The following is a 14,545-nucleotide window of genomic DNA, read 5'->3' as shown; positions in this document are numbered from 1 at the left end:
CTACTCATTAGGTAGGAGAACAGCTCAGACGTTCTAGGGGAAGTAGCTAAAGGTGCAAAGTTTCAGCGATGACATATCGAAAGTTTTGCGAAAGTTCAGTTATGGTTTAATAAAAGAATAGTTCTACGGATCCAGATATCCCCACTACTCCAAAAGTAATAATTCCAGCTATTGCCCGATATGTTTTTAATCGGGTTACTTAGGCTTCTAATTGCACAGTTAATTGGCAGTGGCAGATAGTGCTCGCCCTGGCAACATCAGCAGCTATTACAATTCATTAGAGAGACATTGGTGTGGAATATGAATTTCCATGCACCTATATTGCCAGGTTGGGAACTAAAGAAGTAGCAAAAGTTACAATCAGCGATCCCCTTACAAACCTCTTAGGATATTCACGTCAGTGTAAGAGTAATTTTCTGATCTAGAAACTAATGAGAACAAAGTCATACATGTTATTTGCTAGCTTCACTCAATCCGGGGTAGGAGACTTGGCCTACTGCAGTCCTTTACTTCCTCCCTGCTGTCAGCTAGAGAGAATAAAGGGAAGAAAAGACAGAAGAAAAAAAAGAAAAATAATGTGACTGGGCTGCAGCTCCACTGTATCTAACATGGCGGACAATAAAAACAACTTTATGTCGGTGAAATAGGATCTAGACGATTTCAGCAGCACAAACGGAGCGCAGCTTTGCAAGGCATTACAAAAATACTATACATGAGGATCATAGAGCATAGTAACGATTTTTTTTAATTTTTTACAGGGAGTCTGTTTAAAGGGAACCTGTCACCAGCATTTCACCTATTGAACTTTACTTATCCCTCACTGGCCGCTGCTATAAAAAGTTCATTACCGTTATCCCCTCTCCTAAACTCCTCCTCTGACTGTAAATAACGGTATGCAAACACTTCGCACCTTTTATCGTAATGATCCGGTGTCCCTTTGTGCGCACACCCCAGAAGAGGACATCAATTCGCAAGCACAGGATTGTGTGTGCTGGGGGAAGGCGAGGAGCTGTCAATCAAAAGTAAGGAGGCGGAATTAACTCGGAAAGACTTGAGGAATGAAGACATGACTTATGCTCATTAGCATACGCTGTGGGAACACTAAAAACTGAATACTGAAGCTACAGAGCCGACTAAGAAGACAATTATAGGATATATAAACCAGGTAGTGCTGGTTTAATAGGTGAAATGCTGGTGACAGGTTCCGTTTAAGGGTCAATGCACGCGTATTTGCGTGCGGCAAATCCACAGCGCAATACAGTACCAGCATAGTCAATGAAATTCCAGGAAATATCATGTACACAATGCAGTATTTTTCAGTACGGAAATTGACCTGAGGGTGTATTTTAAAATCCACAGCATGTCAATATATCTAGTTTCCGCTTGCGAATTGTATCTGCCTAGTGCTGAGGAAAATTGCCGCAAAACCCGCAGCATGAAAACACGCCAATTTAGGTATCAAAATGTAAAAACCGCTCCGAAAAACAGGCGACCTGGTGCGGGTCTTACCAGCAAATTTTCTGCGGTTTTGGTGCGTATTTTCCGCAGCTAAATACGCAACATGAGCATGTAGCCTGAAGAATAGGAACACACTAGGCGGTTACGCTGCGTAAAGCTACACAAGGACCAGCAGCACATTACGTTAAAAAAACAAACAAAAAAAAACGCCCCAAATTGTGGTGCACTTTTCCGGGCGGCACGTCTGCTGCGGAAATCCTGCAGCAATTAAAAAAAACTAAAACTTTAAAACATACCCTGGTCATAGTCATGGCGATGCATCCCACTCTTATGAGCATAACCCAGCCTCCTAGGAGGACGCTGTAGTCCATGTGACCGCTGCAGCCTGTGGTTTTCTGCAGCAGGCGCTTGGGATAAAACGTCAACCCAGGAGGCCAGGCTGCGCTCAGAAGAGAGGATCGTGTTGGTAGGACTACAGCAGGTGGTAAGTATGGACTTTTTTTTCCATTTGCTATTTTTGCGGCGGAATCTCAGCGTTTCGGCTGCAAAACATTGGTCTTTATTGCGGCTTTTACCTCCCCATCGAATTCAATGGGGGGAAAAAAAAAAATCAGCAACAGAAGAGCGGCGAGTCTGCAGCATAAAATGACATGCTGCGGTTTAAAAAAAAAAAAGACACGGCAGGTCAATTTATGAACTTTTTTTAGGCCGATTTTATCCGCTGTGTGTGGCGATACGGATTTTCCACAATAAAATCCGTGGTGGAAAATCTGCAGTGTTTACGCCTAGTGTGTTAATACCCGAAGTATAATAAGGTCAGTTGTCTTTGGTTCCAGCATACAGGGTTTTTTTTTGTTACCTACTTAGTTCTTCGGATGCCAATCTATTGCAAAGCTCTTTAACACTACGCTGCATCTCAAACACACGACTGGTTGGATACAGAAACGCTGACCAGTACCGTAGACAACTTATGGATCATTATAAACGGAGCTCAAAATCAGTCCATTGTCACATTGTCTGCAGTCTCTGTAACTAACTGTAGAGAAAACAAAGGGTTACTGCTATAAACAACCCTCAAGCCTTTGATGCTGTATCTCAAGGCGCTATAACATAGGCCAACACTAAGTTACCAGGATACCTAACAAAAAAAAACATACAATGAATAAAAGGTACAGCACATGCCAAGGACATTTCTGCTTCGCAAGGCGCAGATATGAAGCTAGTTTAGCACTTAAAAACTCATGACTGGGGGTAAAGGGGTGGCATAGAATATGGCACAACTTGTCAGACGTCCATAGATATGTCAGCTGCACCACGTTTGGAGGCTACACCATGAATTATGCTGGAGCAAAGCAAGCATTTTGGCCCATTCTGAAAGCCTGAAACAAAATATGCCATCGTATACTATAGACCTGCATCCATCTCAGTAATAAGTGAATATAAGTACTGCTAGGTTACAATGTTAATGCACGATTTAATACCCAAACTTGTCAATGCATTCCGTTTTGCCATCTATTACACATGCCTAGACATTTAAGCAAGTCACGGGGGGGGGGCAGATTTAGTGATAATGGCGTTTCATACGTTAATCTTCGCTATTTGCATCGCTGGAGTAAGATGCAACAGATTTATTTAAAAAGGCCTTGCGCCATCCATTCCCCCCCCCCCCCCCCAATCGAACATAAAAAAAAAGAGATGGTATACTTACCACACCGCTCCTCCCCTCTAAACCCCCTCCGCATGCTGCTGCCCATACAAGGTCTTTATGCAGAGCAGAGTTAGGGCCATAAATGTGACGCATCACTAAACGTCATCAGTGCTAGATCCGGATGCTGCCCTTCATTAGTACATTGTATCAGCAGTGGCCGCTAGTGAGCGCCTAAGGGTACCCAGAGGGGAGAAGATGAGCGGTAAGCAAAGTATACCTGTTTATTTTTTTTATTTTCTATTATTGTCCGGTGGGGAAAAGGGGGGGGGGGGGGGAGTAGTCAGATCTGATGGGGCAAGGTACACTCCCCACAGTCTCAAATCTGCGCCAGCTCCTAGCTATAATTTATAATTAATTTGCCCCACCCCTTTTGTGTAAGCCATGCCCTTCTTGACTGCGTATAAGACCTAAAATTCGAAATTTTTAATGCAAATGTTTTATTACACAATTTTATATCACTTTTCCAGATGCATGAAGCGATAAGCATAGGACCATTTGAATTAACTTTGTGAAGATATTGAAAAGCTTCCAGACAACACATGAGCGAGATAAGATATACAGTACACCATCAAGTCAATGACTCTTAAAAAGCATGGTGTGCCCCCATACAACAGTCAGCTGACACAGGAACTAGCGGCTTCCAAACAGGAAAAACTGAGTCTCATGGTACGGCTTCCTAATTTTATTAAAATAAATTAAAAAGAAGGGCTCCATATATAGCAGCCCCAGTCACCTGCAGCCACAAGGGATGTGATGTGGTGTACAAGGAAACTGGTTGTAACCCATTTCACCCAGATTCTCTCCCAAATGGAGCTCCTCAAATATGATTGATGATATTGGCCACAGTTTGACAAAATGTTCTAATTATTCTAAACTATCAGTTCAGTACAATGATGTATGAGACTGCGTTCACATGTTCGTTGGAGGCTTCGATCAGAGCCTTGGTCGTAGATACAGTCAAAAATAAGCGTTTTTTTTCCCCCCCGCAAAAAAGCAGACACCGTGACTGAACACGATGGACCTTATTACAAGTCAATGGGGTCCATTGGAGCGATGAATCCATTACAGCCTGAATTCCGTTTTTACGGTCCTATGACAGAACAGAAAAATGGAATTCGTAACGCAGATATGTACACAGCCTTACTGCACTAGTGAGATCCTACACATACTTGTTTACATGTATGCAGAAAAATGGCTTAAACACAATTATTTAGACTGCAAAACTTAGCCAGTCAAATCTAGGAGACTGATGACACTATATATTCTATATGCCATCTGCACCCTTCAAACAGTCACGTGCCACGTCATGTCTGGACAGACGATATTTCCTCTGCTGCTTTTTTTTTTTCTATAGTTATTTTTACTACAACAGCTACTGAAAGCAACTCATATAAATATCAGCACCATGTAAAGAATTTGCTTTTTAAACATAATTGGGCTGTGCGTGTGTGTATGTGTATGTATATATATATATATATATATATATATATATATAGTCATATGACCTACAGTAGCATTTTAAGTTCATAGGAGTTGCAAATATCAAGGTGGAGGGCGCCATAGCCATCACTTGTGCCCTATATATTCTCCCAATATCAGTAGTGTTTTAACTGGTTGCCGACAGAGGACGAGTATGCTCATCCAGAGCGGCGAGCACTTCGCGCATTAGGACGAGCATACTCGTCCTGTGTGACAGCCGTCCCTGCGCGCGTCTGTGCGCGTGATCGAGAGCGGGGCAACGGCTGTAATACACAGCCACGGCCCCGCTCTGACAGCGGAGAGGAGAGAAACATCTTCTCTCCGCTGTTAACCCTTTGAATGCCGCGATGACAGCTGATCGCGGCGTTCAAAGAGAGGGGACTGCACATTGATGGCGTCACAGAAAATAACTGTGACGCGATCAAAGCCCACAACTCGTATGGCCAGAAAGCCCAGGGTCCAGTGAAGGACCCCAGGGCTGTCTGAACAGATTTCCTGTTAGGGCATACTGAGGTATGCCCTAACAACTGCCTGTGTACAATCAGTACACAGGCTAATGTACTGGCATACAGACCTATGCCAGTACATTATAGTTACAAAATAAAAACAAAAATGATAAATCCCTTTATGGGATTAAAAAAAAAAGTTAAATGAATGTAAAAAAAAAATAATGATAAATAAATAAAAAGTAAATAAAATACACAGAAACACACATTTTTTATAATAAATAAACTTTTTAAAATATAAGTCCCAAAACATGAAATAATATAGACATATTTGGTATCGCCACGACCGTAACAACCTGTACAACAAATGTATGACATTATTTAGGATGATCGGTGTATGGTGTAAAAAAAATATTAAAACTGCAGCGGAACTGCTTTTTTTCTGCATTTTAATCTAATTAAAAATTTATAGAAATTAAACGATAATGTATTTGTAACAAAAAATGGTACCTACATAAAGTACAACTCGTCCCGCAAAAAACAAAGTCTCATACAACTACGTCGTACAAAAAATAAAAGAGTTATGAGCGTCCGGATGCAAAGAGGGAAATGTAAAACAAAATTGCTCTGTCCTCAAGGCCAAAATTGGGGTTAACCATGCACATCACAGCCGCAAACACTCTCCAGCACTAATAAAAACAGAAATATTTTTATTGTTTTATATGAACAATTTATACATTTTAACTTCACCATTGACATGATGTGCCTCTACTTTATGTGAATGAAAAAGCTCACATGACATATTTATCTTACATGTCCTATATCATATCACAGTTAGTAGCACAAGTCCCAAAGCCAGGAGTGGAACCTACACAGATAAAAACGTATAATGGAAAGATTTGCGCCTCTTCTGTGTTTTGGACCCACTCCTGGTTTTGACCCACAAATACTCCCCCAAAATACTGACAAAAATGTTGAGGTGTGAGGCCTATACTGCGAGAATGTATGTGCAATGTTGCTACAAAGCTTTAGAAGGAAACAATTCCAGTTTTATTATGCGCTGTAAATAAATGCAACAGGTTACACACTACAAACAGGCGCTGGTGACATTCAGTACACAAGTAATGAAAGCAAATCTTAAAATCCTACATCTTAGACATTTATAGCTGTTAATTGGATTTCAGGTTCCCATTCCAGGCACCCTAAAAATTATTTGCTTTCAATTACTTCCTCGTTCCATTAGGCTGAAACTCTTCCACCCCCTGGTATATAACCACTTTTAAACTACCTGTCAACTCCCCTTTCCTCATGTCTTTCTCCAATGTATCCCCCACACCTCCCTCCCTGTGCAAGTCTTCTGCCTTATTCAGGAATATCAGCCCCGTCTCTCTCCTCCCCCTCTCCTTTGGGATGCGGCCTACTCTCTGATGCCTGCTGTCTGTCAGGTCCTTGCCACATATTTTCCGCTGACCCCCAACCGCTCCTTGCTGCAGCAGTTTGGTTGGGAGGGGGGAGAGAGAGCGCCAGCACAAGCTCCAGGGCACGAGGGGGAGGAGGGGGGGGGGGAGAAATCCGACAGGGCTCTACCATCGATCTGATAACTGAGCTTAAGCTGGCACCTCTCCCTTCCTGTGCAGATAACACACAAAAAGTGGTAATAAGTATCCATAGGAGGAGGTTCTGCCAGACTATGATGTAGACTATCATTTACAAGAGAATGTCTAAAGCAATGAGAACCAGAGATGCTGCTGGTCAATGATATACATATAGGTTCTATACTGCATGTACAAACCAGGTCTAGTATAGATGAAGCACTCAACAGGAAGCCATGAAATACAGAATCCAATCAAACCGCAACATCACCTATCACCTGTCTAATGGTAACCAATCTGCTTGGACAACAAATTTAGTAGCTGAAAAGAAAATCTACTGCAGGGATTCATTCTTTAATATAAAAAAAAAAGTTGAAACTTAACAGAGAAAAAAAAAAATACAAAAAACGACTTTGCGCTGCGGACGAGGCGTTGTGGATGTGTTCAGTGGTTGAGGATGACTGCACGTGACTTCTGTTACCACCTGTTTCAAAAGGGAGGGGGGGGGAGCACCCTGGATCCATTAGCAGGACTGATGGAACCAGCTTTGGGCATCCAAGGTAAGCAGGATTTTGTTAATCAATTGTATTTCCAGATTTTGCATTCTGGGAGTACTGCATTGTGAACCCACACAACTGAGCTGTGAAACACGAGCAGGAGATTAGACAACATGTGCACATGCCGCAACTTCAGCAAAAAGATATTTTTTTTTTTTAAAGTAAAATTCTCCTATATGATAAATCTCTGTGCTGAATGTATTAGGCCATACACAGAACACTGCGTTCAATGTTGGGCGCACCGCTCCGCTCTGCATTCTGTGCAGCCTGAAGTGAACCCATTAATGACATTATTAAATTCTACAGAGCTGTTTAGACAAATGCAGAATAAGCGGCTAAAGGCCACTGAGTGATCACCTATAAAGTGATTTGTGGGGGATAAGCAATAATCTACGTCACATGCCAATCTGGCTATGAACTCTCACCTAGCACATCAGACCATGCCAATGAAAGGCTACTTTAATAATACATACTGTATTATGTATGTGCAGTTACTTACGAGACAGCAAGTATTCTTCTAAAGATACAGCGCTACAATGCGAGTGCTACAAGAATAAGCTTTACAATTCTAACAAGAATAACCTAGTACTGACACCAATGTTTAACATTATTCTCATCTTTGCGCCCCATATCTTTACCCTAGAAGAAAAAAAGGATTCCGATTTCAGTGGCCTCAACTTGTATCTTCATAGACCAGAAATCCTGCACTACACAAAAGCATTTAAAATGAAAAAAGAAAAAAAAGATTTTGGACAGAAAAATGGGATAAATATTTTTGTCCACAAGAAGCAAGCTATCAAGTTATCAATTATTCTAAAACTAAAGGCAGTACGTATATAAACAAGGCTTCCATGGCAGTGGTATGGTAGAACTTATGATCCGTTGTATGCCATGTATATACCCGAGTGAAAGGAAAAACCTACACGCTGTACATGTAAATCTAAAATGCACTGGAACATAACGGAAGTCAAGAAAAGCATAGAACAGAATAGATCCAGTCACCAGGAAAACAAAAACATTGACATTAATTCATGTGTTACCATCCAATAATGAGTCAATGATTCAGGCATAGCATCTATATAGACCAAGACAAAGGCAATGAATAATGGTTTTCCACAGCTCCAATAGACTTCAATAAAGAGTGACACGCTTGCAGTGGGAATAGATAAGGCTCCCTGGTTCTCAGGATTGGTATGGGGTCCTAGTGGTCTGACCCCAACCAGACATTGTTGGCATATGAAGATGATATGGCATAAATGTGTTTCATGAGATTACTGGTCTGACGGTTATCTGATGCATACGACAAGTTGGCTAGCGGAAACCACAGGGATTCTACATTTTGTAAACTTTTTGGTCAGCATGTTCAGAACACCCACATGACTGAGAAGAGAGTTTCCTCTACATACAGTATATAAGTTAATGGCCACTACAGCAAATTGCTAACCAGTTATTTAAAGCCGAGATGAGCTTTTGGAGATACATTGACTAAACTTCGAAGAATCCAGAAAAAGAAATACGATCGATGACCTGAAGGGTCAACAGAAAAAGCAAATCATTTATATCCATACATCTATAAAACATGTCCATGATGGCAATACCATCGGAATAGTCTGTTAGAGAATTACCTCCAAACGGAGGGGGAAAACAAATATTTACATCTCCAAAATATTATAAAGGAGAGCATACAGGGAAGAGAAGTCAGTATCTCTGCTAGTACACTGCTTGGTTCAAGACTGGAAAGGAGCCTTTAAAATATGACACCATCCCTCCCACATGCCAGAAAGTAACAGAGAAGAGAACCTACATGCTGGAAAGTCCCAGACAGAGGGAGGACTGGAATAAAAAAGATCCTTCCATTCCTATCTTGCTAAAACATCAATCTGGTATGGAGATAGAAATACAGAACAAAAATATACAAGATAGAAAGTCCAATATACTTATGCGGGTGGTGGGAAGTCTAGAGTGATTTGGGTGCCATCAGTTTGTAGCAAAAATTATGAACATGCCAGAAACTCATAGAAAGGGCAACAGTTTCCCCCCATTTTTGCAATAAACCAATCCGATAGGCTTGTATTGAGAAATGAATACATTAGACTGGCTAAATATACCATCACCCAATGTTACATGTCACCAGCCACCACCAAGTAATCTTGGCATAACTCCTCAAAGTAGAACTCCTCTGTCTTTGATCAGTGACTTCTCGTAGGCGATTATTACCAATACAATATAGAATCCAGACCTGAAAATGCCACCATCATGCCACAGCACACAAGATTGCATTTCCCAATTACCATTGCAAGAACGAATCTCAAAGGCAACCGTCTATCTACTAATAAACATTTTAATGTATTGGTGGAAAAACAAAAACGACTGGTGATCCAGTCAAAAGATATCCCCAGCCAACCAAGAATGGCCTAGGCTAAAGAAAGGAACCACCAATGACGCTGTCCACAGACAGGCGTCCAGCTGATCCATTCACTGACAGACATGCAGTTATACAACAACCCCTATACCATATAAAACACACAATCATCTCCATGAGACAATAATCCATACACAAAAAACAGACCTAGCATTCTTTTATATATAAACTTAATCTCCAACTACAAGAGCCATATATTCACTCAAATATAAAGAGCCGGTAGCCACAAATCCTGCCTATAAAACAATAAGGTCTACATTCAGTGATGTTTAATAAAGAACCCGTCAGTTTAGGCTTAAATAGCAAATAAGACATAACTAATTTACAAATACTCAACTGTCTACAGGACATATAGGAAACATACCTTATACATGTGCAAGACAAGGGCCATATGTACACAAAAGGGATCATATAGACAGCCACAATGTCTCAGCAGTAGGGCCAATGTAGAACCTTTCCCAGAAAATCATTGAGAGCAACGTACAATACAATGAGCAGCATCGCTGTAGGTATAGCAACATATAGAAGCAAAAGATAGTCATCTCATCTATAGCAGTCCTCACTCCAATGTACAGGAAACAGGACTACTAAAAATGGAATAACGGCAATCCACTGAGAATTAACCCCTTATTAGCAGAAACAGGGTTTTTAATGCACCTGACACATGGATGGACGGCGAGCGTGCACTTACGTCTAACTTGCCCTGCTCCCTTCTCTCTGCCACCTCAAGCTCCTCCAGACTACTGTGAAAATGTAAATATGTATATATGAGTGTGATATTTTCCCAGGCACCGCCCCTTCACACTGATTGGCTGCTGTGCTCCCAGTGTCATTGTTTTTGCCTAGGACACACACATTTTATATAATACACACCAAAAATAATAAACAGTATATCTCGTAGGAAAGACATTGGGTTTGTGATGTCACCTAGAAACCATACACTCTAAGGAGACCTCTCCTCTCTAGATGAGTAATGAAGACATTATTTCTCCGCTCCATGTCACAATGATATATATATATATATATATATATATATACACATACACACATATTTTGTGTGTTGATCTCTAGGGCAAACAATAAAGGATGGACACATTATTTCCCTATTGGAAATTGTACTCAGTGCGAAACAATAATACAGCTGAATAGACATACAGACCGACCATTGTTCTGACCAAGACTTAAAGGGGTTAAGGGAAAAGGGAGAAACCAGAGGCACTCAGACAATGACTGTCACCTGAGCTGGGACATATGTCCCCTGACCCTCCGCCCCTCCTCCACTTCTCCAAGGGTATAATGGCACCTTTTAATTAGAAGAGAGGGGGAAGGGAGGGAAGATAACAGGCTCAATATGGTGTCATCCTTTATTTTAGGTACTAAATTAAATCTATAGTAATAAACAGTGATATGAAGGTGAGAAGCAAGTGTAAAGGTGATAATGGTTAACTGAGGGAAAGCTTCAAGTGGGGAGCATATGACAAGTGACAGCCTTATAGGCAGATTTCACAGACATGCAATATAAAGGAGAGGCGATGACAGTAAGTTTGCTGACCTATGACTGCAGGTGTGTAACAGTTAGTATGTACAATACATTTATGTATAAGCTGCCAATACACAATTCACGCTATACATAAATGGGTATTTAAAGGGACAGTCATGCAGAGAGGCCTAGAGACTAATCACAGAGCCACAAGCAGGGCTAGGGTGCAGCCACAAACATTCATCGATGCCAACACGGACAGGCAGTCTGCAGAGACCACAGAAGACAACCTGGCACAGAAGGATCATGCTTGGCAATGAGCAGGCAGATGAGTGCAGAGACAGGAACATGAGATAAGAGACAACTAGAAGGACACAGGCAGAACAATCCAGATTAGGAGACATATGAAACGCCTGAGACAGGCTCAGAAAGGGGAATTTGGTGGCTGACTCGGGAGGAAATAAGAGACGGCTGTGGTGTGTGTGCGCTGGATGAGACAACCCCCGGGGTATATATAGTGCAGAGACGGTCTCCAATAGGACCCCCTGAGAATTCACCCTCCACCGCACTGTACAGGAGACTTAGTAGTATAATCGTCATCATCATTACCTAGGTGAATCAAAATAAACAACCGGGCTTCTGGGCACATACCCCCGGTGTAACGAGCACCATCCCCAGGAGCCCAGCACACACACATTATAGACATGCCCCGGGATAACCCCCTGGCACCAGCCGCTCCCCCTCCCTCTCTCGCTGGACGTGTCCCTCAGCCCGGTGCCCACACTGACCGCTCCCTGCCGGCTCCGGCTGTTCTCTGCCGCTCATGGCTGATCCAGGTCCGGGCACGCTCAGCATGGTCACATCATCACGGGGCCGTGAAGTCCCCGGGGCCTCGGTAAGCGGATATTCCCCGGGGGGTGAGGTGAGAGGCAGCCTCAGCTACCGGTGTTGTCTGAAGTCTCCACTAGCCGCTGGCTCAGCGCGGAAACCCCTGCGTGTCCCGATGAGCGCCGGTTCTCTCGGGCTGCGTCTTCGCTTAGGTCTCCAGGTATTCCCCTGGTGAACTCAGCCAGTCCCGCAGTATTCTGCCGCGCCGCTCCGTCCGCGTATGCACCGTCTATCCCGCGAGTATATCTTTCTGGCGCTGTAGCGGTCTCTCCGGTATATCCCCGGTCTCAGCGCCGCTCTCCCCTCTCCTCCTCCGTGTCTCTGCGCTGAGTGCCTCTGAGCCGCCTCCGCCCGCCGCTGGCACCGCCCACCTCTCCCTTAGTGCCGCAGAGCATGTTGGGACATGGAGTCCTCCCCGCTGGGCCTCTCACAGGAGAAGTAAGGTATGCCGGGAATTGTAGTCCACACGACTGAGCTGATCCATATGCGCATGCGCATTGCTTGATTTGCCGGAAGTATAATACATTCGCTTTGGAAACATCAAAGAATGCCGGGATATGTAGTTTGGTTTTTTTCCTCGACGTCGTTTTCAGATTTCTAATTGTTAAAACACTATATATTCTCAGTATTTGCATTAAAAAAAAAAGCGTTACAAATCACATTACAATTCCCGTGACTTATTCCGCTATTATTCTTTATTTGTGACTCATGGGATTTGTAGTCCAACAAAATTGTCATGGCTGATGGTATATGTAGTTTAAGTGCTTGAACAGCAATGCGTATTGGAAGTTGTAGTATACACAGAACCGATTCTACCAAAACGCGATCTCTGGGTGTTGTACAACTTCCATGCGCACTAATATTTGTACGCGTGTATTTCGCTATTTTTTTGAGTTTGATACTACATGTTTTGTGCTTTCTCTTCATAAAACAGTTTATAAAGTAATTTCAGAAGTTCAACCGGTACTGGCTGTCATCAGGTCATCGTAATATGAATAAGCATAAATAATAATAATACAAAATGTGCAGCTAAAAGTGCCCGTGTTGTCTATAGCAACCAATCAAATGACATCTTGCTGTTTACCAGTGCCGGTTGGAACATGAAGTAAGTGGTCTGACTAGTTGTTACTGACACTTTTCCCCTGCTCTAATTTTTATGCATGAGGGGCATTTAGATAAGTAGCAAAACTTACCCTTCAACGCTATTCTTAAGGCTCTTTTACACCGGCCAATTATTGGGCAAACGGGAACGCTCATTCCCGATAATTGCCCTGTGCAAACGCTCGTTCATCAGCTGATTGTATCATTTTATATGCCCAAAATATTATCGTTATCGGCAGCACATCCTTCTGTGTAAACAGAGAGATGCGCTGCCGACATGATAGAAATGCATGGGGACGAGCGGTCGGAGTAACAAGCGCTCGTCCCCATACATAGCTCCTTGTGAACGAGCGCTGATCTACGAGCTGCAGCAATGGAGAGTAAGACCCAAATAGTTGGCGGGCGAATTAACGATCAGTAGGAATGGATGCCTGCCGGCAAGAAGGCCCTTTTTAGCAACTATATCAAAAAATAACAAAATTTGAATAGGCTATTAAAGCAAGAGACACACTACATAGAAATTAAAAAGTACATGTCCACTGCTAACATTGACCAGCGTAGTGCAATGTGTACCAGCAAAGAGATATAGAGTGTCAGCGGCTTCAGCACGCCGCACTCAGACCAAAGTTCAGTTTTAGAGGTCAGCAGTCAACAATTGCAGATGCAGCGTCTACAGGGGTATCGGGGCTAATGACGGCGCACAGCGGATTTCTCAGAGCTAAATACATAGAGAATTAGTTGCAGCTGTCACTGCAATGAGGCAAATATCCAATGGAAATTGAATTGGAAGGTCGAGCCTCCACATCAGTGATGGACAGGCGGTGGAACGAACAGTACGTTAGGTGTGTAATGACCAATGAGCCGTAGTCTGGTGGCGCATGCGTAGTAGCCCACTAGGAGGAAATAGAATGTCACAGTCAGGAGGGGAATCCCGCAAGAGCGCATGCGCGATAGTCGGCACACAAGTACCGAAAAGGACCGAACGAGCTACAACAGCTACAATAAAAGTAAATGTGACCATCCATTCGGATAGTGATATCTAGAATCAATATGCAAACTAAGTATCAAGATCGCAATAAATGTCATGTTTGGTGCCAGCATGGTTATAATAGAATCACCATGCTTATGCCGATAATGACATACAGGGATGATACAAGAGAGAAATCGCAGCACATCCGTCAGAGAAATGTAGTTATACGTGTCGATTATCATAGACACAAAATTTTTATTCTTTATATACTGTAGTAAGGTAAGAATGATGGAAGGAGGTAAATGGATACCATTAACTGCCATTGTAGCAATACTAAAAGTTATTAACGTAATGAGTGTCGGTGTGTCTCCGAGGGGGAGAACACACCTTTTATCATGGTTGGCCACCGATAGGTGATCAGACTTAGTTAGTGCCATGTTCGTA

General features: G+C 42.6%; 1 protein-coding gene across 2 annotated transcripts in view; it reads right to left on the bottom strand.

Annotated features, from left to right (window-relative positions):
- The window catches only part of AHDC1 (AT-hook DNA binding motif containing 1), an 81,485-nt gene extending 69,042 nt beyond the window's left edge, over positions 1 to 12,443 (bottom strand). Inside the window, exon 1 of one of the 2 annotated variants that reach the window (XM_075853435.1) lies at positions 11,931 to 12,443. In XM_075853435.1, the coding sequence (XP_075709550.1) occupies positions 11,931 to 11,997 (67 nt within the window). In that variant the 5' untranslated portion in view covers positions 11,998 to 12,443. The remainder of the gene's footprint in view (positions 1 to 11,930) is intronic. The other variant, XM_075853434.1, reaches the window with a different exon arrangement.
- Positions 12,444 to 14,545: the final 2,102 nt, after the last annotated feature.

This window comes from Rhinoderma darwinii, chromosome 2 (genome assembly GCF_050947455.1).
Source record: "Rhinoderma darwinii isolate aRhiDar2 chromosome 2, aRhiDar2.hap1, whole genome shotgun sequence".
Taxonomy (NCBI): Eukaryota; Metazoa; Chordata; class Amphibia; order Anura; family Rhinodermatidae; genus Rhinoderma; species Rhinoderma darwinii.
The sequence above is the reverse complement of the archived record's forward strand: the minus strand, read 5'-3'. Positions and strand labels throughout refer to the sequence as shown.